Below are 26,143 nucleotides of genomic sequence, written 5' to 3' on the forward strand. Positions count from 1 at the left end.
TGGGAGAAGCACTTTTCCATATACATGAGCACCACACTGTGAGCTGGTTTGCTGAAGATTTTTCATTATCAAATGTATTTTAAATGCTTTTATTATTGTATAGTTCTCTATTATCCAACCCTACATTGGGTTATCAGAAAATATTTTGAGACACGAATTGGAGATACTCATACAGAGCTGATTAATGTGATATGCAGCAACCTTGGATCCTTAAATACAACACAAAGTTAGACAAAGGGCGGTTGTTATATTTTCTCCCTATTCCATTCCACCTCATACCACCGCCCCCCCGACAGAGTTGGTATCAACTAATGCTATTACTAGGGTAAGCTGAAGAAACTAAGGCAATTGACACAAACAAATATTTTTCAATTTATATATAATTGAAATCATTTGAAACAAAACTAGCCCATATGTTTAAGATATGTGTAGAATGAACTCAATTTGTAAAGGTGTGCCCACATGCCATAAAAGAGTGGCTTCAAATCAGTGATATATGAAGAAGAGAAATAATTATCTGCGTTATTTTTATTCTCATACCTATACTGTGAATGTTGTATAGATCTGTCTTTAAAATGCAACAATTTGGGCTGGGTAATGCAGAGATAATTATGGAAAGTTTTGATAAAGAAACATTGAAATTTAAATGGAAATAACAAAATTTCAGACCAATCATGTTACAACCAATACAAAAACCAATATGAAGTTGAAAATAGGCAGATATGCTTTACAAACCGTAAAATAATCTTATCTGCAGAGTTTGCTTGTAATTGTCATGTCACTAATGAAGATGGCAGGTTACCTAGATGGAATTTTTTTAATGTTCTTCCTGTAAAATCAAGTATCATTCAAATGTAAGGATCCTGCATAAAGTGTCTCTGAGTGTACAGTTATGTTCATGTATTAATGCATCCAACTATTATATAATATTGAGTAGATACAATTTGCCAGGCAAGTGTTCTAGTCACTAAGGCACCATCAAGATGAATAATACAGAATCTTTTTTTTTTTTTTTTGAGATGGAGTCTCGATCTGTCGCCCAGGCTGGAGTGCAGTGGCACGATCTCGGCTCACTGCAAGCTCCGCCTCCTGGGTTCATGTCATTCTCCTGCCTCAGCCTCCCGAGTAGCTGGGACTACAGGCGCCCACCACCACGCCCAGCTAATTTTTTGTATTTTTAGGAGAGACAGGGTTTCACCGTGTTAGCCAGGATGGTCTTGATCTCCTGACCTTGTGATCTGCCCATCTCGGCCTCCCAAAGTGCTGGGATTACAAGCATGAGCCACCGTGCCCGGCCATAATACACAATCTATAGCTGCAAGAAGCTCAGAAATTAGTGGGCATGATAGAAAAAAAAAGATAATTATAAAAAATAGAGATATGTATAGGGTAATAAACACAGAGAAGATGAATTAATCAGGTTAGAGTGAGGGGATACCACTCTCCTGGGAGTGGAATAGGTACCTAATGCTAGACTATTCTCCCTCCCCTTCTGTATTAGTCCATTTCACGCTACTGATAGAGACATACTTGAGATGAGACTGGGCAATTTACAAAGAAGTTTAATGGATTCACAGTTCCACCTGAGGAGGAACTCACAATCACGAGGCTGAGGAGGCTTCACAATCATGACAGAAGGTGAAAGGCACGTCTCACATGGTGGCAGACAAGAGAAGAAAATGAAAACCCAGTGAAAGGGCTTTCCCCTTATAAAACCATCAGATCTTGTGAGACTTATCCACTACCACGAGAATAGCATGGGGGAATCCGCCCTCATGATTCAGTTATCTCCTACTGGGTCCCTCTCGCAACACAAGGGAATTATGGGAGCTGCAATTCAAGATGAGATTTGGGTGGGGACACAGCCAAACCATATTACCTTCCATAAAAACTCCTAGGTTTAAATCACCCATTCTTCTGAAGCAACTATCTAAGTGTCACCCCCTCATTCTTTGTCAATTCTAGCTCTCAGCAAATTGTGACTCCTCACCACAACCCCTTCTTATTCTTGGTGACTTTAATGATCTTGATTAAAGCAGTAGATAATTCTTCTAGTTGGCCTCTCAGTTAGGTAACTGTAAACCCTCTATCTATTTCTGTGTCTAACTTCACATTTGCCAGCCCCTCCTATGTTTCAGCTCACTCTCTTCAGAACCCCAATTCCGAAATTCTTTTATTCTGCTGGGTCCTTCAGTCATAGTTTCACTCTTCCTCATTCACATCATGCCCTTACCTCTGCCCAGCACAAATTTCATAGTCATTTATGCTACTCCCTTACGTATTCATACTACCTACATTTCACTCAATTAAATTCAACTCACATTCATGCAATCAAATGTGGCTACAGGAAACACCCAGCCACACTAACTGTGCTCATTTTAGATTCATGATCACTAACCTCAAGTCAGCTGGTAATGCTGCCTGACAATCTCGCTCTATCTTCTAAGTCTATTCACTCTTGATCCCTGCTATCTGACCATTCTATATTTTCTTCAAACTTATGTAGACTTCTTTCCTTGTCTTCATTTCCCATAACACTGAGAGAATTCAAGCAATTGGAAGATAATTTCCAGAGACTCCCACCTCCATATCTATCCATATCTATCCAGTGACATGACTTGGAGCCCATGTAGTCTACATTCTCTCCTGTTACTATCATCTGGTGTGATTGCTTGGTCCTGTCTTCTCAAAACACTTTCTTTATTTACTTTCTGGGACATTGCATTCTTCTGACTTTCCTTCTGTTTTCCTAGCTGCCACTTCTCAGTCTCCTTTACTAGTTCTTCCTCATCTCTCAGGTCTCTGAACGTTAGAACCTCCAGAGCTCAGTCTTTGTATCTTTTCTCTATTGGCACTCACTTGCTATGAAATCCCATGCAGTTCTATCTTTAAATAGTACCTGTATGCTGGTGCCACGAGTGTACATCTCCAGAATTCCGTATGTAGATGTCAGCTCCCCATTGCCACTTGGATGTCTCCTGGGCATCTCAAATTTAGTAAGCTCAAAATTAAGCACTGGATATAATACCCACCCCTCAACCTAATCTTCCTGTTATCCTTCTTATCTCAACAAATGGCCATCTAATTTTTTTAGTTTCTCAGGCCAAATACCCATGTCATGTTGGACTCTTCTTTTTCCCACTTTCCACATTCTGTCACCAAACACTGTCACCTCTTCCTTCAAAATGTGTCACTAAGTCAGCAGCTTGCCAACAATCTCATTACTACCACTCTGGTCCAGATCACCATCAACCCTACCTGGAGGACTGCAAGAGGCCCCTAATTGACTTCCCTTCTTTTGCATTCTGTCCATATGGTCTATTCTCAGCACAGCAGCAAGAGTAATCCTGTTGCCCTAAACCTTTCAACAGCACCCCATGTCTCTCTGAGTAAAAGTCAAACCTGCAAGGTCTCTCACCTCTTTGAATTCCTCCCCTTATCCATCCTCCTCAATCACTTGCCTTAAACCACATTCTTCTCCTTACTGATTATTGATATCGATCATGCCAGTTATAATCCCAACACAATATATTTGCACTTGCCTTTTCTCAGCCTCAGGTGTTTTTCCCCCAAGTCAACAAGACTAGCTCTCTTACTTCCTTCATGTCAAAACTCATCTTCTCAGTGAGGCCATTTCTGGACATCCTATCAAAATTGCACTCATGTACACAAACTCCCTAGGCCATTCGGTGTTTTTGTTTTCTCCTTTCCATTGATGGCCATCCAACATACTATATACTTTAATTCTTATTGTTTTTACATTGTATGTCTGTCTTCCACACTAGAATGTAACCTCAATAGAGACGGGGGTTTCCTGTCTGTTGTGTTCCTTGCTGTATCCACAGTACTTGAACAGGGCTTGAGTAGGTGCTAAGTAAATATGTGTAAAATCAACAAAAGATTAGATGATGAATATTTTATTTTCCACATAAATAACCTTCAAATAGGTAAAACAGCATCAATGAATGTTAATTTTTCAAAGAAACATGCAACACTCCAGTCCAAACGTCGTCAAGCCTTGAATTTCTTCTACACTTTGCAATTATCTTCCCCTCAATGCATAAATACTTCTCATCAGCCTGTTGCTGTTTTCTAAACTTATTTAATGAACTTCTAAACATGAAAGTAATAATTATGAATGAAGATTATTTCAAAATATATGAATAATTTATAAGTCACATATACTCTACCACAATTAAGAATTAATGTATTTGTTTTTGTTGTCCCTCACTGTTGAAATCACCTTCCTTGTTGAGAATATTGGGTGGGGGGCCTTTTCTGGTAAAATATCCAGATACAATTTCTGCTTTGTTGAATGTAATGACTGCCAAACTGGATACTTGGCGAACAATCCTTTTTCTAGTGGCCATATTTGCATTGGTATTAATAAAAGACAATAGTCCCATCTCTTTAATAGGCAAATTGTTTTTTAAAATTTAGTTTTTCCTAAGTTTACATATTGTTTCCTGAAAGTTTATTTATTTAGCTTTAAAAAAAATGAGAGTCTTACCGAGTCTGATGAACAGTGCATTACCCTGCTTTCTTGTGTTCCTGCTGTTGACCTTACTCTAGAATTAAGGCTAAAGCTGTTTTGGTCCATATTAATGAAGACAAATTTAGATTATCCTCAAATGTAAAAGTTGTGAGGTCATTGGCACGTGGCCCACATTTGCCTCACACTCTTCTAGCCCTTACCTACCTGTTTTCTCCAAGTCCAATTCAAGTAGTCTCCTAATACTATAGGTAAAAGGAATTGTAAAATTTCAGAGGAACATGGATCTAAAAGATGGTCAGAGTTTCCGTACCTCCCTGACCTGCCCACTTGCTTCTCATTCACCCACTTCCCTCTGTATTTATAAGAAATGCAGGCAGAGAGATTAAGTGAATGCAGACTGCTATGCATGGAGTTGGATACAAATAACTTAAGCATTAGCTATTATTTATTTTTCTGTATTTAATATTGCCCTAATAACTGTAAAATCAGGCTAAATTGCCACACATACCATTCATGACAGACATACTAATTTGCATTTTTGTCTATGGTAGCATAATTATGAAATTAAATTATCTCTTAGTGTTCATCTCTACGAAATATAGTCTGCTGTATATTCTGATGTCAAATGGAAATTATTTTTTCCCCTGCCACTAACTGTGTTAGAGATCAAGAATCAACTTTGCTGTATTTTGGAACCTGAAAATAATGAAAAAAAAAAATGGACATTATTTTGTTTTCTTTTAATGTGCAGAATGGGCTGTCTCCACTACACATGGCTGCCCAGGGAGACCACGTGGAATGTGTGAAGCACCTGTTACAGCACAAGGCACCTGTTGATGATGTCACCCTAGACTACCTGACAGCCCTCCACGTTGCTGCGCACTGTGGCCACTACCGTGTAACCAAACTCCTTTTGGACAAGAGAGCCAATCCGAACGCCAGAGCCCTGGTAAACTTGGCCCAGTCCACATTAACTGAATACAGATTGAGACAAACAAACCCACATTCATTGACCAACGTGCATACACCAGCAATGCAAGGTTACAGATATGTAGTTAATCCTCCTAAATTTATCACCCTTCACAATCAGCTTGTGTACTTCATACATTCATAGTTTGCTAGCAAATGCTGGTGAGCAAAGATGTATTTAAGAGAACACCAATGTAACATTTCTGAAACTAATGAGTTGCAAACAGATAGATATGAAACCTTTGGAGTGATAAGCAGTTTTAAATGGAAAATAGAAGTTGAAAAATAGGAAATTACAAAATAAATTCTAGATACCTCTAGATAAAGTTAGAACATGAGTATGAAAAGTTGAATTTATTAATCTCTTTTTGGAAAAAAAATTAATGGTGAATATATTTGACTATGTAAGGGGGTATAAAATGTAAGTCTATGCAGAGTTCAATTGAAAATTTTCATTGTTGTCTTGATTACTCAACCATAGGCTAATAGAAAAGTTATGCCTAGTGTGTTACGGCTTCAGGGAGCATTTTATATACACCATTTCAGGAACTGCTCAAGAGAAAACTGCAAGAGGCTGTCCCTAGAGCAGCTTTATGTCTCCCCAGTTCTGATATTGAATAAATCTTCCTTGCTTCACTTATTTTCTAACAATAATCATTGGAAGTATTAGACATGTACTAATTTATGCCTCTTGTGTCCTAATTCTCAAACTAAAAGTAAATCCTTTTTTTCTATGTGTTTATATGGTTTGTGTCTGTTAAAATTGGTCTTCAGACAATCAGTATTTAAGCTGAGAGACCATCATTAGAATCATCAAATATTAAATATGATTTTTATGAGAATTTTTCCATTGGAATCAATTTATTGATAATTATGTGGGAAGTGGATATATTTTCCAGATTATATGTAATTATGTGAAAACATTCATTTTGTCTAGGGAGTCAAAAACATTAATTTTTAATTGGATAGTGGTCAATAAGCTTATAAAATATCACAGCCTGTTAATTGCAAATATTTTAAGTGCTGCATGTGCATGTGGCTATTTATATCTGGCATGTTGTATAGCTCATAAACAGGGGAAATGACCTAACCAATTAATTATGTTTATCACTCTATTATGAAAAATAAGAAGTCATCAGCTTAAGTAAGACCATATGCTTTCCTGAGAACTGCTAGTGTGTAAAAACGTTGACTGATGATTGGTCCATGTTGGGACATGCGAAATTGTTAGCTGGCAGAATAGACATAACAAAGGAACATTGTTGAAATAAAAAAAATATATAATACACGATGAGTAAGCACCAAGCCATTTAACACATTTTACTTAATTTGCCCCAATTCCTGGGCATTAGCCTAGTTCGCCAAGTTAGAAAGTACCTGACAGACTTCTTCTCCACATTTCTTTACCCCAGAGCTACCTCCTTGCATTTATCCCAGAAATTCTCCATACATTTCTTGAAAATATTCAAGAACTTAACAGTCATTTCTTTATACAATAAAATTTATCTGATTGGCATATATGTTATAAAAATGATGTAAAAATATAGCTTCTGTATGTAAAAATGATCAACATAATGATTTCTGCTGACTAGAAATACGCCCTTTATAAAGAAAGTGGTAGCAAAGTTGAAATATTTCTTACAAAGGCAGTATATTCTTAGATTTTTTAAGTAGATGAATAATTCTTGTGCTCTGAGAAATGGCCCTTCAGAAGAATATATGCTTATCTTCAATTCATCTTCAAGTAATTTAATAACCAGGACAATCAATATACCTTAAAACATCTTAGAACTTCTAAAATATAATTGCTTCTCTGTTTTTCTTTCTTTAAAGAGAAGGACCATGTATTTTTCTTCACTTTTGTTTTCCCTGTAACCACACAAACAGAATTATGTACAGGCCCACCACACATAAGTGAAGTTCAGTGCCTACAGGAACACATCACCATTTTTCTTTCCAAATTCCAACACCTGCAGGGATTGAAGAAATGGTAACTTATGTGACGATGTAACATTATTGCCTGCAATGTGCCAGCATGGAGTTGTGTGAGAATTGTTTCTGCATGTTTTCAACTAACTTGATTGTCTTTTGCACAGAATGGTTTTACTCCACTGCACATTGCCTGCAAGAAAAACCGCATCAAAGTCATGGAACTGCTGGTGAAATATGGGGCTTCAATCCAAGCTATAACAGAGGTAGAAAAATGTTTTAGCTAGTCACAAAGCATTCCTTCTCTTACTCCTTCCTCCCTTTCCTTTTTCTCATCTTCTGTCCTCTTCACTCAAGTTTTATTTATCTGAAGAAGCCCCAAAGCCCCACCGGTGCAGAGGAGTAAAACTGCTGTTGCTTTGTTTCGCAGTCTGGCCTCACACCAATACATGTGGCTGCCTTCATGGGCCACTTGAACATTGTCCTCCTTCTGCTGCAGAACGGAGCCTCTCCAGATGTCACTAACATTGTGAGTATGGCTTGGGTCAGAATAACCCCAGGGAGGAAGAGCGAGAGGAACAGAGATTGTGGGTGTGTGTATGTGTGTTTGCGTGTATGTCATCGAAGTAAGCAACCAAGCTTTGAGAAGGGCCCTTGTAATAACATATTATTGAAATAATCACCAGAACTTCACTGAAAAGAACCTGGATAGGGTAAGAGGTGTTATAAAGTAAAACGGAAGCTATGAAGTGAGACAGCTTAAGACTCTGGGTGTAGGTGGATTGAACATGCATCTTAAATGCATTTATTAAAACAAAATACATTTTAAAAGCTCCTCTGCAAGTGAATGGATAATTGGTTCGAAAAGAATCTTTAGGGCTCAACCTAGTTGCTTGAGGGAATTGTATTCCAGGCAATTTTCACAAAAACATCAAATCATTACCATAATTAACCTTAACAAAAGATTAACCAGAGATAGATCAATAACAGAGACTTTTACTTGGTGTCAAACTCTTCCTTCTTCAATTACATGGATTTCCCATTTTGTAACATTACATTGATTTTTACTTTTGATTTGATCTGATTTGCTAGCATGGAGGCTTCTCTTAGCTGAAAGTTATACCACATATCCTGGAATGAATGTTGGTCTCCAGACCACTTTCATTCAATCAACAAGTACTGGATGTCTCAGAATTTTTCTGTGTAATCTAAATTAGGATTTTCACTTCTAATTTCTTTGTATATCTCTCATTTTCTTGGATTTTCCCCCTTTAAACTTTGGTCATTGTATCAGGATAAATCATTGAATGCAAATGTTCTCCTGAGCAAGAGAACTTCTTTTCACAAGGTGCAGGCATGTATTTGAAGTTCAAGAAGGGCTAGTAGAGTATTGAGATTCACATGTGCACCAGAAATAACTCTCTCAAAATAAATAAGCTTATTATTAAAATGAGCTATGTTGTCAAAAGCAATTGATTGGCACTTGTTGCTAATTTTTGGCATCTCATTCCATTTAAGCTGTGAAAGAGAATGTCCAGTTTCACTTTTTATTTGTATTCTCTCTTATATTTCTTTTTTTCTGTATTTCACACACCATTTCCACAGTGAAGTTTCTGATGGCTAGGAAAATCCATTGTGAGAATTAATTCAATTGAGTTTAAAAATTATTTAATACTCTCTCTTCATGTTATTCAGTAATTGGAGCATAAAATCATTGAAGAATTTAAAGTCTATATTTATAAGTTTTCTTAATTATAGCTTATTGGTCCTAAGGTCATAATATTATATGCTAATCTTTATTTACTCCATTAGACATGAGAGTAATTTCACAATGTGCCAACATAAGTTTAATTTCTAGTCACTTCTTAGAACTTTAAAAGTAATCATCATCCCCCCCTTTTTTTTTTTTTGAGATGACTACCTTTTTTTTTTTTTTTTAATTGAGACCTGAACAGATTTACGTACAGGCCAGTAACATTAAAACAAAAAACAAACAACGACAACAACAACCAACAAAAGAAACAAGCAAACAAACAAAAAACCGCTGTGTTCTTGCCCGCCTTTTCCTTTTTTATCTCCACCTTTTTTTATTTGCATTCCAATGCTTATAGGATCAGAGGAGCAATAGTGACACTGTTACAATATGTTATCACATTATAATGATAACATGTACAAGAATATTCTGTGGGTTGCTTGATTGCAATCCCCTAAATTAATCTCTTTTAGTGGAGATTTTTACAAACTCTTCAAAGAATAATCCATATAAAATGGTTGTGGAATTTGTGGCCACTCTTACTTTGCTTCTTCACTGACCAATTCCAAATCTTCAGATGGTTATGGAGTTATAATATACTCCCTTCTATTAAAAAAGTTATATGGGGTACATGTATATTTTCAAATAATAATAAAATATTAATTGAAACAAACAGTTTTGACATATTTTTCAGGTTGTTGAAGACTTTCAAATTTGACAATCATTATATTAAACTTCAGCTTCCAACTGTTGGTCATTTAAAGTTCTTCATTTTATCTGTTCATTCGTCCATTATATTATCTTTCCATCCAGCTCCCTCAAAACAAATTCTTGAGGGGCACATGCCAATATAATTTCCGTTTTTTCTAGTTATGTTTTGTAAGGTAGGTCCTTCAGGAAGCAGATACCTATTGATAGGGTTACCAGGTAAAATATAGGACTCTCAGTTAAATTTAAATTTCAGATGAAAAATAAATTTTTATTTATGACCCATGCAATAGTTAAGACATAGTAAAATAATTATTTGTTGTTTGTCTGGAATTAAAATTTAACTGGCTGTCCTGTACTTTTAATTGCTAAATCTGGCAATCCTACATTTAGAGGAATTTAACTTTCTCTAGCAGTGGGATGCCTGTGAAGTTGTGTTTTCTCAGAACATGAGGATATAGCTACTGGATCCAAAATTCTTTGCAAGTTGATGAAGAAACCGTGTGAACACTGACTGCCTGCTTGCTGTGTCAGAGTTGGTCACTTCCTGACCCTAAAACACCCCACCCTTGGAGCCTTTGTGTGTTGCCTGAAATCATGTTGCATTTTTGAATGCAATGCTGTTTGTTGTGCTTCGATGCTTTTCAACTTGATGCGCCCAAAGTGGAAGTCAATGTAGCCCTGTCAGCAGAGTCAGTTTTAACAACTGAGAAGAGTGGCATGAAATTTAGTACCTGCTTTGGACATGAGCATACCCATTCTCTTACTAGTTTTGTTTTTGCCTGAAAATTCACTCCAAGTGTGAGGTGTACCAGTAACTCAATCACGTATAGATATTTTTTTTTTAACTGAAAATCTCCTTTTCCAGAAGGTTTATTAATACGCTTTGAAACTTAGAATGCCGAACTGCCAGTTACAACACATCCATAATCCAAAGTATTCATCAATAACCATAGGAATAGAAAACTAAGCATTTTAACAACTATCAAGAAAGAATGCAAGGTCTTACAAAGTTTTATCTTCCTTCCCACAAGAAATCAGTGGACTAATGGTAAAGTTCACACATTATATTATGCTTAAAAATGTCCCCCAATCCTTAAATTTCATTAGCTTGAGATAAGAAAGACAAGGCTATTAAATAAAATAGGGTGCCTGACAATCAAGACATGGAAATTATTTATTACAACAATATATCCTGACCTTCACTTTCTTATTTATTCTTATATATAAACAATGGTAATATTAACATAAAAGACTAATAAGGGCAACTTACAGTAGAAGTCCATTATGCCAGAGGTGTCAGATAATAATTAAACAAGACCATTATTATAAAGTGGAGAGACCATGTGTGTGTTTATACATAACCTTTGTTTGAATTTAAGCCATAGTGCTTTAAATTAGATTCTATATCTAACTCATCAATTTCAAGTGTGTAAAACCCATAAAAAAAACTTAAGTATAAAATAAAGGTTTTAGAAATATTGGCCAGTATTGGAAACATTTCAGATTTTGAAAGCCCCTTATTGATAAAGCTTGGCTTAAAAAATAAACATGAAGGCCAAGCGTGGTGGTGGATGCCTGTAATCCCAGCTACTTGGGAGGCTGAGGCAGGAGAATCACATGAACCAAAGAGGTGGAGGTTTAAATGAGCCGAGATTGCACCACTGCACTCCAGCCTGGGGGACAGAGCGAAACTTTGTCTCTACATAAATAAATAATAAACATGAAAATTTGTCATTACATAGGAATTCCTGGGACCTCTTTGACTTTTAACTTCTTATACGGAAATTTATTCTTATCGTCATTTCTACCAAAATTAGTAAAATTGCTAGCCTTTTATCAGACCTAGAAATAACGTAAAGATTTGAGGAGTGTTGTTTTTGTTTTTCTGAGACACGACCTTGCCCTGTCACCTAAGCTGGAATACAGTGGGCAAGATTATGGCTCACTGCAGCCTCAACCTCCTAGGCACAGGCTATCCTCCTGCCTCAGCCTCCCAAGTAGCTGGAACTACAGGCATGCACCACTATGCCTGGCTAATTTATTTATTTATTTATTTAGAGAAGAGATCTTGCTATGTCTCCCACCCTGGTCTTGAATGCTTGACTTCAAGCAATACTCCTGCCTTGGCCTCCCAAAGTGCTGGGATTATAGGCTTGAGCCACTGCAACTGGTCTTGTTTTGTTTTGTTTGAATACCATCGGCCCTCTGTATCAGTAGCTTCTGTATCAGTGGGTTCTAAATCCATTGATTTAATCAATCTTGGATTGAAAATATTTGGAAAAATAAAAATAAAAAACTACAATAAAAATAACAAAAAATTTTAAAAAGTACAGTATAACAACTATATAGCATTTACATTGTGTTAGGTATTATAAGTAATATAGAGCTGAATTATACAGGATTATGTGCATAGGTTACATGCAAATACTACACCACTTTATATAAAGGACTTGAGCATCCATGTATTTTGGTATTGGTGGGGGAAACAGGAGGCGTGGGACCAATCCCTCACCAATACAGAGGGACAACTGTAGTTAGAAGATTTTAGCCTTGCCAGGCATGGTGGCTCACACCTGTAATCCCAGCACTTTGGGAGGCCGAGGCGGGTGGATCACTAGGTCAGGAGTTCAAGACCAGCTTGACCAACATGATGAAACCCCATCTCTACTAAAATTACAAAAATTAGCTGGGCATGGTGGCGGGCACCTATAATCCCAGCTACTTGGGAGGCTGAGTTAGTGAGGCAGGAGGATCTATTGAACCCTGGAGGCTGAGGCTGTAGTGAGCCGAGATCATGCCACTGCACTCCAGCCTGGGAAACAGAGCAAGACTCTGTCTAAAAAAAAAAAAAAAAAAAGATCTTAGCCTCATCTATTTAGAGACAGGTTTTAAATGATATGGAAAACAAGTTAGAAATCATGATTGTCTGTCCAGGGAGGAAAAACCTTGTGATACATCTAAAGTCTGAAGATAAATATTAGCATTCCAATGATACATCGTTTTATAAAACAACATACTCCAGATACATTTACTTTACAAAAGTCTAAATCTGTTATCAGAAAATAAGCCCATTAGAGGATAAATGAGTCATCAACAAAGAAGAGAAAATTAGAGTAGATATCCAATTTAGTGCTTTCACAATCAAATCATTTGACATGAATTTCTCATAACTTCAAAAGAAATGGGTCTCCAAAATACTGAGAAAAAATTAACTGTGAACTATGTGCCAAATTAAAGTTCGCCTTAAAGTTTCTAGATTTAAGGGTTTGTTGTACAAGGAATCAGAAGAAATTATTCACTGCAGTTTGTCAATTACCACAACCAAATTTAAAATCAAATTTAGTTTATTTGGAATGGTTTACTTTACTTCGTTGAAATCATCCTTATCTTCTAGAACAGTTGTGGTAAATCAATCTGTAATAATTTTTATTCCAATATCTTATTCTAACTGTAAAATTACTTGAGTGAATGAAACCCTGCCTTCTTTAGAACTATATATGGTTTTAAAATATGCTGATTTTTTAAAACCTCTCTCTTAGAGACAGTAGAGTAATAACCGGCTACTTGATGAGAAAATTCCCTTAATCAAACCCTTGTTTTTCATGCTACACCTAAAGCCACCCTTTCCTGACAGATGTGTCATATTTTGGGGTAGAACAAAGATACCTGAGGCATGATGCATGGCCTACCTCAACAGATGACACTGCTGACAGTCACTTTATTCATCTTTCAGTGGCTCTCTCAAATAACTGTCTATAATTAAATATGCTCATTAGTCTTAAATAGAGGACCTCCTGGGCAAATCAAATTTCTTGTCTGATCCATTTTTGTCTAGTCTCATAACACAAAAAAATCAGATACAAAATAATATTTTATTTCAGAAGTAAATTTTGAATCTTGAAATGATTTATTTATGGTATAAGTGGTGTTAATTTTTTGCGACGTGTTGATCTTCAGCATCTAGTTTCTCACTGAAATAGATTCAAGTTGAGATCACATAGTTAAGTGAGACAATGACAGATTTTTAGGTTTTTAGGGTAAAAGAAAACTTCATCACCAAAATCAATTTAAAGGGATGCTTAAGCTGCTGATTGTGAAGTGAAACAACTCAAGAGTATCCTGGATGTTTGGATAAATTTACTAGTTTTTCATGGACTTAAAAAAATAAAATAAACATTCGTTTTATCCTTATAAAGATGGAGAAGAAAAATACAAAAATCAGCTGGGTGTGGTGGCAGGCACCTGTAGTCCCAGCTACTCGGGAGGCTGAGGCGAGAGAATCGCTTGAACCCTGGAGGTGGAGGTTGTGGTGAGCCGAGATGTTGCCATTGCACTCCAGCCTGAGCAACAAGAGTGAAACTTTGTCTCAAAAAAAAAAAAAAAAAGATACAAATCTATATTTTCCAGACTAAATAATTATGCCTTTTCATAGGTTTCTTAAATCCTTGGATATATTGCTGAATTTCACAAAAAGGGACAACTTTATTCTTTACCATCCAGAGCGGTGGGTTAATTTATGATTTGACGATCTTTGTTCCCTGGCAGCGTGGTGAGACGGCACTACACATGGCAGCCCGAGCCGGGCAGGTGGAAGTGGTCCGATGCCTCCTGAGAAATGGTGCCCTTGTTGATGCCAGAGCCAGGGTAGGTACTGGTGCCCTGAGGTTCTCTTCTATCACAACGCATGAGTTTCATCCTTAAGAGAGGGTGTTGCCCTTCAGTTTCTTGATTTGGAAATACCAGGGACTGTAAGTGAAAGGATCAATTCAATAGCAGTTTTCCAGGAAAAAAAAAGAAACATTATTTAAGCAATTACACACGACGAAAAATGCACCCAAATTTCAGAAACATTAACATTTGAAAAAATGTACAACTTATCATCTAAGAAATACATTGACTGATATTTTAATACTGTTTTAACCTCAGAAAGCACTTTCTCATATCTCTTTATTTTCATGAATTTTAAAATTTAACCTAAAGTATTTAGATGCTATACATATTAAAATTTATTTACCACTTAAACCAATCACATTTCCACAGTCATCCCTCACTAGTTACATAAAATCAAGTTATTCTCAAAGTTTTAGTGTTTTTCCTTCATCTGTTTGCCTTCCCTCCTTTTTATGATATTTACTTTTCTTCTTACTCTGATTTTACAAATTTAGACATTCTGTATTTCCACAGTTCCAAAATAGAATTTGGGCACTGAAGATTGCTTGATCAGACTTGTCCTGTTTCTAATAGCTTGTAATTCCTTCACAAGTTTCTTTTTCCTTCTTTTTCTGTTTTTAAATCTTACTTGCCAATTTATTTTCTCACCTTCCTTTACATTGAATACACCAGAATGCACTGAATACACTATCAATATACTGTACCTTCTATTTCGTTTTCCATGTTGTTTGGTTAACTTTTGCACTGACATCATTGAGATTCTCATGTTAAATAATTTCCCTCCTTCTTCAATATTTGATATACGTAAGTTAGAACTCATTTCAGTTTGAGTTGTACCATTATAATACAGTGTTATCTTGGAATGAAAGCATCTGGCTATGGTCATATAAATTGTAAGTGATTTCAGGCAGGTCACTTCACTTACAAGTCTTTCTTTAAATTATTATTATACTTTAAGTTCTGGGATATATGTGCAGAATGTGCAGGTTTGCTACATAGGTATATATGTGCCATGGTGGTTTGCTGTACCCATCAACCCGTCATCTACATTATGTATTTCTCCTAACGCTATTTCTCCCCTAACCCCCTACCCCCTGACAGACTCCAGTGTGTGATGTTCCCCTCCCTGTGTCCATGTGTTCTCATTGTTCAACTCCCACTTATGAGTGAGAACATGCAGCGTTTGGTTTTCTGTTTCTGTGTTAGTTTGCTGAGAATGATGGTTTCCAGCTTCATCCATGTCCTGCAAAGGACATGAACTCATTCTTTTTTAAGGCTGCATAGTATTCCATGGTGTATATGTGCCACATTTTCTTTATCCAGTCTATCATTGGTGGGCATTTGGGTTGGTTCCAAGTCTTTACTATTGTGAATAGTGCTGCAATAAACATATGTGTGCATGTGTCTTTATAGTAGAATGGCTTATAATCCTTTGGGTATATACCCAGTAATGGGATTGCTGGGTCAAATGGTATTTCTGGTTCTAGATCCATGAGTAATTGACACATTGTCTTCCACAATGGTTGAACTAATTTACACTCCCACCAACAGTGTAAAAGTGTTCCTATCTCTGCCAGGCATGGTGGCTCACCTCTGTAATCCCAGCACTTTGGAAGGCTGAGGTGAGCAGATCACCTGAGGTTGGGAGTTTGAGACCAGCCCGACCAACATGGAGAAACCCTGTCTCTACTAAAAATACAAAATTAGACTGCTATGGTGGCACATGCCTATAATCCCAGCTGCTCAGGTGGCTGAGGCAGGAGAATCTCTTGAACCCGGGAGGCGGAGGTTGTGGTGAGCTGAGATCGTGCTATTGCACTCCAGCCTGGGCAACAAGAGTGAAACTCTGTCTCAAAAAAAAAAAAAGCATTCATATCCTCTCCAGCATCTGTTGTTTCATGACTTTTAAATGATCACCATTCTAACTGGCATGAGATCGTATCTCATTGTGGTTTTGATTTGCATTTCTCTAGTGACCAGTGATGATGAGCTTTTTCTCATATTTTATTAGCCACATAAATATCTTCTTTTGAAAAGTGTCTGTTCATATCCTTCGCCGACTTTTCAATGGGGTTGTATGTTTTTTCTCGTAAATTTGTTTAAGTTCCTTGTCGATTCTGGATATTAGCCCTTTGTCAGATAGATAGATTATAAAATTTTTCTCCCATTCTTTGGGTTGCCTGTTCACTCTAATGATAGTTTCTTTTGCTGTACAGAAGCTCTTTAGTTTAATTAGATCCCATTTGTCAATTTTGGTTTTTGTTGCCATGGCTTTTGGTGTTTTAGTCATGAAGTCTTTGCCCATGCCTATGTCCTGAATGGTATTGCCTAGTTTTCTTCTAGGATTTTTATGGTTTTAGGTCTTACATTTAAGTCTTTAATCCATCTTGAGTTAACTTTTGTATAAGACATAAGAGAGGGGTCCAGTTTTAGTTTTCTGCATATGGCTAGCCAGTTTTCCCAACACCATTTATTAAATAGGGAATCCTTTTCCCATTGCTTGTTTCTGTCAGATTTGTCAAAGATCAGATGGTTGTAGATGTGTGGCATTTTTTCTGAGGCCTCTGTTCTGTTCCATTGGTCTATATATCTGTTTTGGTACCAGTACCATGCTGTTTTGGTTACTGTAGCCTTGTAGTATAGTTTGAAGTCAGGTAGTGTGATGCCTCCAGCTTTATTCTTTTTGCTTAGGATTGTCTTGGCCATATGGGCTCTTTTTTGGTTCCATATGAAGTTTAAAGTAGTTTTTTCTAATTCTGTGAAGAAAATCAATGGTAGCTTGATGGGGATAGCATTGAATCTATAAATTTCTTTGGGCAGTATGGCCATTTTCACAATATTAATTCTTCTTATCCATGAGCATGGAATGTTTTTCTATTTATTTGTTTCTTCTCTTATTTCCTTGAGCAGTGGTTTGTAGTTATCCTTGAAGAGGTCCTTCACATCCCTTGTAAGTTGTATTCCTAGGTATTTTATTCTCTTTGTAGCAATTGTGAATGGGAATTTACTCATGATTTGCCTCTCTGTTTGTCTATTATTGGTGTACAGGAATGCTTGTAATTTTTGCACCTGGATGTTGTATCCTGAGACTTTGCTGAAGTTGCTTATCAGCTTTAGGAGATTTTGGGCTGAGATGATGGGGTTTTCTAAATACACAATCATGTCATTTGCAAACAGAGACAATTTGACTTCCTCTCTTCCTATTTGAATACCCTTTATTTCCTCCCCTTGCCTGATTGCCCTGGCTAGAACTTCCAATACTATGTTGAATAGGAGTGGTGAGAGAGGGCATCCTTGTCTTGTGCAGCTTTTCATAGGGAATACTTTCAGCTTTTGCCCATTCAGTATGATATTGGCTGTGGGTTTGTCATAAATGGCTCTTACTATTTTGAGATATGTTCCATCAATACCTAGTTTATTGAGAGTTTTTAGCATGAAGGGGTGTTGAATTTTATCAGTTTTTTCTACATCTATTGAGATTATCATGTAGTTTTTGTCATTGGTTCTGTTTATGTGATGGATTACATTTATTGATTTGCATATGTTGAACCAGTCCTGCATCCCAGGGATGAAGCTGACTTGATCGTGGTGGATAAGCTTTTTGATGTGCTGCTGGATTCAGTTTGCCAGTATTTTACTGAGGATTTTCGCATTGATGTTCATCAGGGATATTGACCTGAAATTTTCTTTTTTTGTTGTGTCTCTGCCAGGTTTTGGTATCAGGATGATTCTGGTCTCATAAAATGAGTTCTGGAGGAGTCTCTCTTTTTCTGTTGTTTGGAACCGTTTCAGAAGGAATGGTACCAGCTCCTCTTTGTACCTTTGGTAGAATTCAGCTGTGAATCCGTCTGGTCCTGGGCTTTTTTTGGTTGGTAGGCTAATTACTGCCTCAATTTTAGAACTTGTTATTGGTCTATTCAGGGATTCGACTTCTGCCTGGTTTAGTCTTGGGAGGGTGTATGTGTCCAGGAATTTATCCATTTCTTCTAGATTTTCTAGCTTATTGGTGTAGAGGCATTTATCGTATTCTCTGATGGTAGTTTGTATTTCTGTGGGGTCAGTGGTGATACTCAAGCCTCTGTAATGGCGGACGCCCCTCTCCCTACCAAGCTGGAGCCTCCCAGATCAACTTCAGACTGCTGTGCTGGCAGCGAGAATTTCAAGCCAGTGGATCTTAGCTTGCTTGGCTCCCCTGGGGTGGGATCCACTGAGCTAGACCACTTGGCTTCCTGGCTTCAGCCCCCTTTCCAGGGGAGTGAACCGTTCTGTCTCACTGGCGTTCCAGGCGCCACCATGGTATGAAAAAAAACTCCTGTAGCTAGCTCAGTGTCTGCCCAAATGGCATCCCAGTTTTGTGCTTGAAATCCAGGGCCCTGGTGATATAGACACCCGAGGGAACCTCCTGGTCTGCAGTTTGCAAAGACCATGGGAAATGCGTAGTATCTGGGCCAGAGTGCACCATTCCTCATGGCACGGTCCCTCACGGCTTCCCTTGCCTAGGGGAGGGAGTTCCCTGACCCCTTGCACTTTCCAGGTGAGATGAAGCCCCACCCTGCTTTGGCTTGCCCTCCATGGGCTGCACCCACTGTCTAACCAATCCCAGTGAGATGAGCCAGATACCTCAGTTGGAAATGCAGAAATCACCTGCCATCTGTATTGATCTCGCTGGGATCTGCAGACGGGAGCTGTTCCTATTCAACCATCTTGCCAGCCTCCGGCCACTTCCAAGTCTTTATCAGTAAAATATGAGGGTTGGACTCAGAAACTCAAAACTCCTTTCCAGACTTTCTTAACATTCTTTGATTCAATGAATTTAATAGACAGTTTCTTGTAACAGGTTCCACAGATCTTCATGCAGAATCCAGTGATACACGGGTAGCCTTAAGATTACTCCTGTTGTCTTGGTTTTCATCTGCCTTTCTGTCCATTGCCCGCATAGTGTAATTTATATTCTTTGGTAATCATCATTGATCTATTATAATCTTATCTATTTAAAGCTTTATTCAACCATGAGCTTCCCCTGCCATAACATTTTTCTGGTTTCCTTTTAAGGTTACCTGGCATTCAGCTATTTGAAAAATATTTTCTATGGTCAACCAGTGCACTCTGACTATCGTATACTTTACTGGAAATTGTGTTGATGTTCCTGTAAATTTTTTGTAATTCATATTTAATAATGAAAGGGTTTCCCATTATGTTTATTATTCAAATTAAAATTTCTACTTTTAATGGAAATTTATTCATTTTCATGTGTCTCTGCCAAATTTTTCTGTATTGATATAACCCATTATTACAGCCTTTTATCTTTTTGGATACCCTCTGAAGCCTCTTCCTTAAAAGCACCACTGGCAACAGAGTCTTTCCTTTAAAATATTAATTAATTAGTTAATTTTACACAAAGATTTCATCAATTCTACTTTTTACTTCTCTTTTGCAACTACATTTAGTATCATTATATACATATATAGCTACCTCTTAATTCCTTATTCCTTCTAATTTAAATATCAAATTTCAGATGTTATCTTTTGTTTATTTTTTTTCTTTTCAGCTCTACCTCCCATTCTAAGCTACAACTGAAATCCCTTCCCTATAGCATTTTCTGTTGTGAACAAACAAAAATACTGTAGCCTTGTGAAGCAGTGCTCCCTAAAGGTCAATATGCATACAAATTACCTGGGCACCCTGCTAGAATGCATATTGTAAGTCAGTTCTGTCTGCATATTTAACAAACTCTCAGGTGATGTCAGGGCTGCTGATTTTGGGATTATGTTTCAAGCAGGAAGGAGTTAGGGTTTTCCTATTCATAAGTCCTATTTTAAAGCGTACTTTCACCATGTGTGTTTTATTGTCATTTAATCCTTTTAATGTGTTCCTGGGCCTCTGATTTAGTTAACATTTGAACAGTGCTTTAGAATTCATCAAGCATTTAAACACAAAGTGTCTTATTTGATACCCAGAGCAATCCTGTGTTTTAGGGTGGCTTAGCGTCCTGAAATTCAAGATTGTGCTGATTAACCTGTGGTGACAGAGTTAAGATAAGAAAAAGATTTCTCCTCTGATTCCGCATCTTTCTCCTAACTCTTTCTGCTAACGTCATTATCTCCCACTTCAAATGTAAAGAGAGCCCCTCTTTCTCCCATCCGAACAAACCACTGGTTTCTAATTAGTCACATTCTTTCCCTGAGCTTATGACTATGATCAGGATATAAGATCAAGCTTGGGCTCATGCCCATTCATGCGGCCCATTTATGAGGTGGGATAAGAAGACCAGCAGCCCTTCTAGAACCACATGGAGTATGGGATGTCCGTTTCCCCCAAATGAGGGATGGCTGTCCCAGAAGAAGGGTGCAGGGGGTATTGGGCAGAAAAATGAGCACATATCTGCTATTTTACCTCTTGATTTCTCACCGCACGCATGCGTGCACACAGACACACACACACACACACACACACACTTTTGGAAACTTCCTCTCTAAACCTAATAACATTGCTCGAGAATTCACCCTCTCCCGAAGAAGAGATAGTAAAAAATTGTGCCAAGCTACTACATTGAGCTCCAAGGTTGAGATTGCTGCGTAGTTCACAGTCTTCTCAATCAGGTTTAGAAATAATATCTCATGGGGCTAAGTCATATGTTTTGCCTATTCACAATATATAACAAAAGAAAAACCATATACTCATAATAACATCTGTAATTTTTAAAGTTCACGCAGAACACTCTATTCACCAGTCCAGAGCATAAGACACATTTTGCTGGACAGACTGGAGAGCAGGGGCCACAGTGGCCTCAGTTCCTCTGTCAGCCAATGTGTTTGCACCCAGGTCCTGCTCGCAGGAAGGTCCTTCCTTGTCCAGTGTCCTCAATGGACATTACTGAGAAGGCCACCAGAGCCTGACCATCTGGGAGCTCTCTTGCTTTAGGAGCTGGTTCTGTTGGCACAATTACAGGGCTTGGCATTTGCTTTGGGGATCGAGCAATCCCAGGGGTCCTAGGCTTAAACTCACTTGAAACTTAGCTCATTTAGAACTTTAGTTAGATACTAGGAGATGTGGCGTTAGATACTAGGAGATGTGGCTCCTGGGAACCCTGTTAGCTAGTAACTAGTAATAGAAATTTTATCAAATCTTTGAACTTTATCCCAGCCAGTGTTATTTTTCTCTTTGTAAAAGGAGCTGGGGCTCAGCAAGTCTCCAGAGTAAAATGGTAGACTGCAGTGGCAAAGCAGAGCTCACCTACTTCCGGTCCAGGCTGTGTCAGCCAGTGATGCTTTATGATGAGGGAATTGTTGCCTCTCATTTTTGGAAGAGGTCTATGTGATCAGGCTTCCCTCATTTCTTTACCTTTTCCCATGAATCTTTTCTTTTGCACTTTCCCAATTCTTTTCCCTGGTTTAAATTAACATTACCCTTAAGCAGTAAATTCAACTTTTGCAATTCAGCAGGGAAATGATTGGCCAAACCTCAAAAAGTCTTGTATCCCTGGTTACAGGTTGAAAGATTTTCTTTGCAAAATTTGCATGTTATTTCCTTTTCCACTTTCAGGTAGAGCTTTACCAAAAATGGAAAAAAATAGGCAAGACATCCTATTTTTTAACTTTTTTTTTTAAAGAAGAACATTAATGCTATACAGTCTAAGAACCAAGGATCAATAGTTAATAACTAACCAATTATGTAGCTACCTCTAGTCAATGATTGCCACTTCTCAGCTATGGATTAAAGAGTCATCATTGCTCCAACTATCCCTCTTACTCGTGGAAAATCTATTTTAGAGTGTGTCACTTGCAATACCCACCCACCTTTATCAAATTTTGCAGGACAGAGATCTGAGAAGGGAACCCCAGAAACAACAAATGTTCATCATAGCTATTCTCAAGTTCCTTGGTTTTTAAATTGTTGTTTGTTTTGCTAACCATTTATTTTTATAAATAAAAATATGTTCATTTTATTTATAAATAAAAAATGTTTATTCTCCCCAGTCCTCTACTTTTTTCCTCTGTATTTCAGAGAAATTTTATCTTCTAATGTGTTGTCAGTCTCCTTTCCTACTGAGAGTCACTTTGTTCCGACAGGTCTGTTAGTGGCCATCTTATTGTAGTATCTGTTTCCAAAGAATGTATAGGCAGAGAAATGTCTTTAGAATCCAATGCCCTGAATTCAAGTTCTGTTTTAATAGCTGAGTAACCTTGGACAATCTTTGAGAACTTGTTTAATTTTTCTTAATATTGACCTGGAAAATGGTCTAATAATACATTTTATGCTTTCCTTTTAACTCTATTAGGAAGATGGGTCACATATGCATTGTACATGAAGAAAGGTTTTCAATTGCAAATGTTCACAAAATTTCAATTCTAGTCTAAAATAATCATATTACTGTTATTTATTTACTTCTTACTATCTTGGAATTCATACAGTGCTATTTTATCTCTTCCTATAGCTCCTTTTCTTTTTTCTTATAACTTTAAGATACTGCATGTTTTTGGATAGATCTTTCTTCCTCTATATACTTTTCTCCATTCATTCTTAGCCCTGAAAGTCAGCCCAGTTTTCCCTTCCTCACTTTTATTATGACATGCCCTTGGGCAGATAGTAAAGATATACCTCTTTTTATCACTAAAGTTACACTCAATTTTCTTTTTACAAAAGAATGGTTTGGCCTGGTTCTCTAAACACTGAAAACATTATTTCCAACTACACTTCAGAGTCAGGTGATTTTCCTGAGCCTCCTGGAACATGTCCTTCCTGTCCCTTAGAACCAGCTATATCCTCTGTTTTTAATGGAAAGTACTTGGCAAATAGTTCACCCTATTTGCTTTTTGCCAGAGTCCCATTTCATTTTTTAAGTTCTGGATGCAAGTTCCAGAACTATCTGCAGCATTTTCTGAAACATCTTTTAAAACCAGATTACAATATCTTCTTTGTGCACTGTTTCTCTCCTTGAAGAAAATGACCAGCATTTGTATCCTTGGCTTGCTGAATGGAGTAAAATCAAAGATTTTCCAGCATCCCTGGTTCTTTTTCTTTGAAAGAGTTCCCAGAATAAATCCTGTTTCTAAGTGAAAACTCTTGGATGAGAATATAGGTCCTAGGACTTTTGGACTAGATTTTATTCTTATTCCAAACCATCAGTTAGTTTATATTTAAACATAAGTGAGGCCTAAAGCCTTAATGAGTTGAGAAATATTTCAGAAAGCAGTGATCAAGTTCATGGAAGTATATGCTTTTTAAAAATCAAAGGGAGACTTTGTGACCAACAAGGTCACTGCTGTAGCAAAATATAAAATATGCCATGGTTAAAGCAGTAATGATTTTCTTTTGGGTGGGGTTCCTAGAGATTCCAAGAAGACATCATGAGTGAAACATATCACCAGTGAAGTTCTGTCTGCCCGGCACTAACTTTTTACTTGGCTTGAGTTGTAGGAGGAACAGACACCTTTACATATTGCCTCCCGCCTGGGTAAGACAGAAATTGTCCAGCTGCTTCTACAACATATGGCTCATCCAGATGCGGCCACTACAAATGGGTACACACCACTGCACATCTCTGCCCGGGAGGGCCAGGTGGATGTGGCATCAGTCCTGTTGGAAGCAGGAGCAGCCCACTCCTTAGCTACCAAGGTAAGGAGAATGACATCATGAGAACATGGACCAAGAGGATTCCTAAGTCATGGCCTTTCTGCTCTACCACATACAGAATCAAGAGGGTAGATCTCCTCAGGCCTTGACTTACTTCCTTCTCTACATATTTAAGACTCATTGTCTAAATGATTTAATGGAATTGTGAGATTCCATATATCTTCAATAAAGAGTGCTGAATTTCATTCTAATTAATGCCAATGTTTCTAGGACAGGTATCTAGTACTCTAAGATGATTTTCACTTTTTCTTCTCTTTTATTATAAAATCCATAATATATTCTTAAGAAAAAGATAAATGAAATTCCTAAATATATTGAACTGGTAATACTAATGAGGAAGAGGGTACTGCATTAGATTGGCAGTACTATATTTGCTGTGAGTTATAGTACCAGATCGAAGCTCACTTTACTTACACGTTTTCGCAACCCTACTATTAGCCACCACTTATCTGACATTCTCATTCCCGTATTAGTTTCCAACTTTACCAACTACACTTTTGCCTGGGTATTTACAGTGTTTAAACAGAGATGAAGCTAGAAAATCACACTTCCTTAGTTGTTATTGACATCGAGCAAAGAATTTTACTTATGTTCCAAGTTTCATGACAGGGCAGAGTAATTTTTCCCATGCTTTATACATGCTATTTGACATTCATAATTTGGAGATGACTTAGAATAAAACATGAATATACTCAGCTAATTAGAGCAAAATTAATTGAGCCAGTGCAAGTGAATTTGTCGTGGGGCAAAATAATTCCCACAAATGCTAACATGTTAACAGTGATTCAGATTAATGAAAGGACAATTTCAATTCTCTCATAATCAGTAGGCGTAAGTACTGCATCCAGGGAGAGGGAAAGTTGCAAATTTAAACTGAGATAGTGATGTGGCATCTGTCCTCTTGTAAGTAGGAGCAGCCCACTAGCTGTTATGGCTTATCTGGTTGCCTGTTATGACTTACATGGTTGCCTATGGCTGTAAAAGGTATTTTGATATAAGAAATTGACAATTATTGAAGTTCTGAACTCTGAAAAGTTGAAAGGATTTTAAAAGTTCTTAAAAAAAAAACAACTAAGCAACAAATATAGTAATAACCTGAGAGATTTGGTGGTTGTCTTATCAGAGGAGGGTGTAAATCATCAAAATTAAGATACATAAAATACAGAAATAGATAATAAAACATAGTCTTTTGTCTTTCAAAGATACTTAGGATTTAAAAAATATAACTATATCCATGGTAAATTAGGGTGATAAAATAGAATAAAATGTTAAATAGCATTTTTTTTGTTTTTTTGAGACGGAGTCTCGCTCTGTCGCCCAGGCTGGAGTACAGTGGTGCGATCTTGGCTCACTGCAACCTCTGCCTCCCGGGTTCAAGCGATTCTCCTGCCTCAGCCTCCCGAGTAGCTGGGACTACAGGTGCCCTCCACCACACCCAGCTAAATTTTTGTATTTTTAGTAGAGACGGGGTTTCACTGTGTTAGCCAGGATGGACTCGATCTCCTGACGTCGTGACCCACCCACCTCGGCCTCCTAAAGTGCTGGGATTACAGGAGTGAGCCACTGCACTGGGCCAAACAGCATTTTAAGAGTTCAGCTGACCAGGGCTGAACAGTGGTTGATTCATCATTATTAAAGCCATTTAAGAGGGTAAATGAAATCTTGGTGAGATTAACATAAAGGAAGAAGGCAGATGTGTGACTCAAGAGATGCCTTCTAACTTTGGTTTTGTTATTCTACAGTAGATTTTATGTATTTTTGTCTAATAATCATTTCAAAACTTATAAGAGTTGGATCACTATTCTAGCAAGACTTTAAAGATAAGGAGTTTATGTTTTCTTCCTCATGATGCAGTTAGTCTCAAAGAACTCTGTTTCATCCTGAGTATCACCCTAATCATTGTGTGCATTGAGTGGAGGGAGGAGAGCTCTAACCACAAATGCTGGTTTATATGGACAATGCAAGAAGGAATAAATATTTCC

The 26,143-nt window shown here is 37.5% G+C and overlaps 1 protein-coding gene across 50 annotated transcripts in view; it reads left to right on the top strand.

Moving 5' to 3' along the window:
• The window catches only part of ANK2 (ankyrin 2), a 678,765-nt gene that overhangs the window by 546,189 nt on the left and 106,433 nt on the right, over positions 1-26,143 (top strand). For 47 of the 50 annotated variants that reach the window (XM_055385211.2, XM_063705469.1, XM_063705472.1 and 44 more), the window contains 5 exons: positions 5,247-5,444; positions 7,561-7,659; positions 7,824-7,922; positions 14,403-14,501; positions 23,946-24,143. In XM_055385211.2, the coding sequence (XP_055241186.2) occupies positions 5,247-5,444; positions 7,561-7,659; positions 7,824-7,922; positions 14,403-14,501; positions 23,946-24,143 (693 nt within the window). The remainder of the gene's footprint in view (positions 1-5,246; positions 5,445-7,560; positions 7,660-7,823; positions 7,923-14,402; positions 14,502-23,945; positions 24,144-26,143) is intronic. The other 3 variants (XM_063705484.1, XM_063705488.1, XM_055385223.2) reach the window with 1 other exon arrangement.

Source organism: Gorilla gorilla, chromosome 3 (assembly GCF_029281585.2).
Source record: "Gorilla gorilla gorilla isolate KB3781 chromosome 3, NHGRI_mGorGor1-v2.1_pri, whole genome shotgun sequence".
Classification (NCBI taxonomy): Eukaryota; Metazoa; Chordata; class Mammalia; order Primates; family Hominidae; genus Gorilla; species Gorilla gorilla.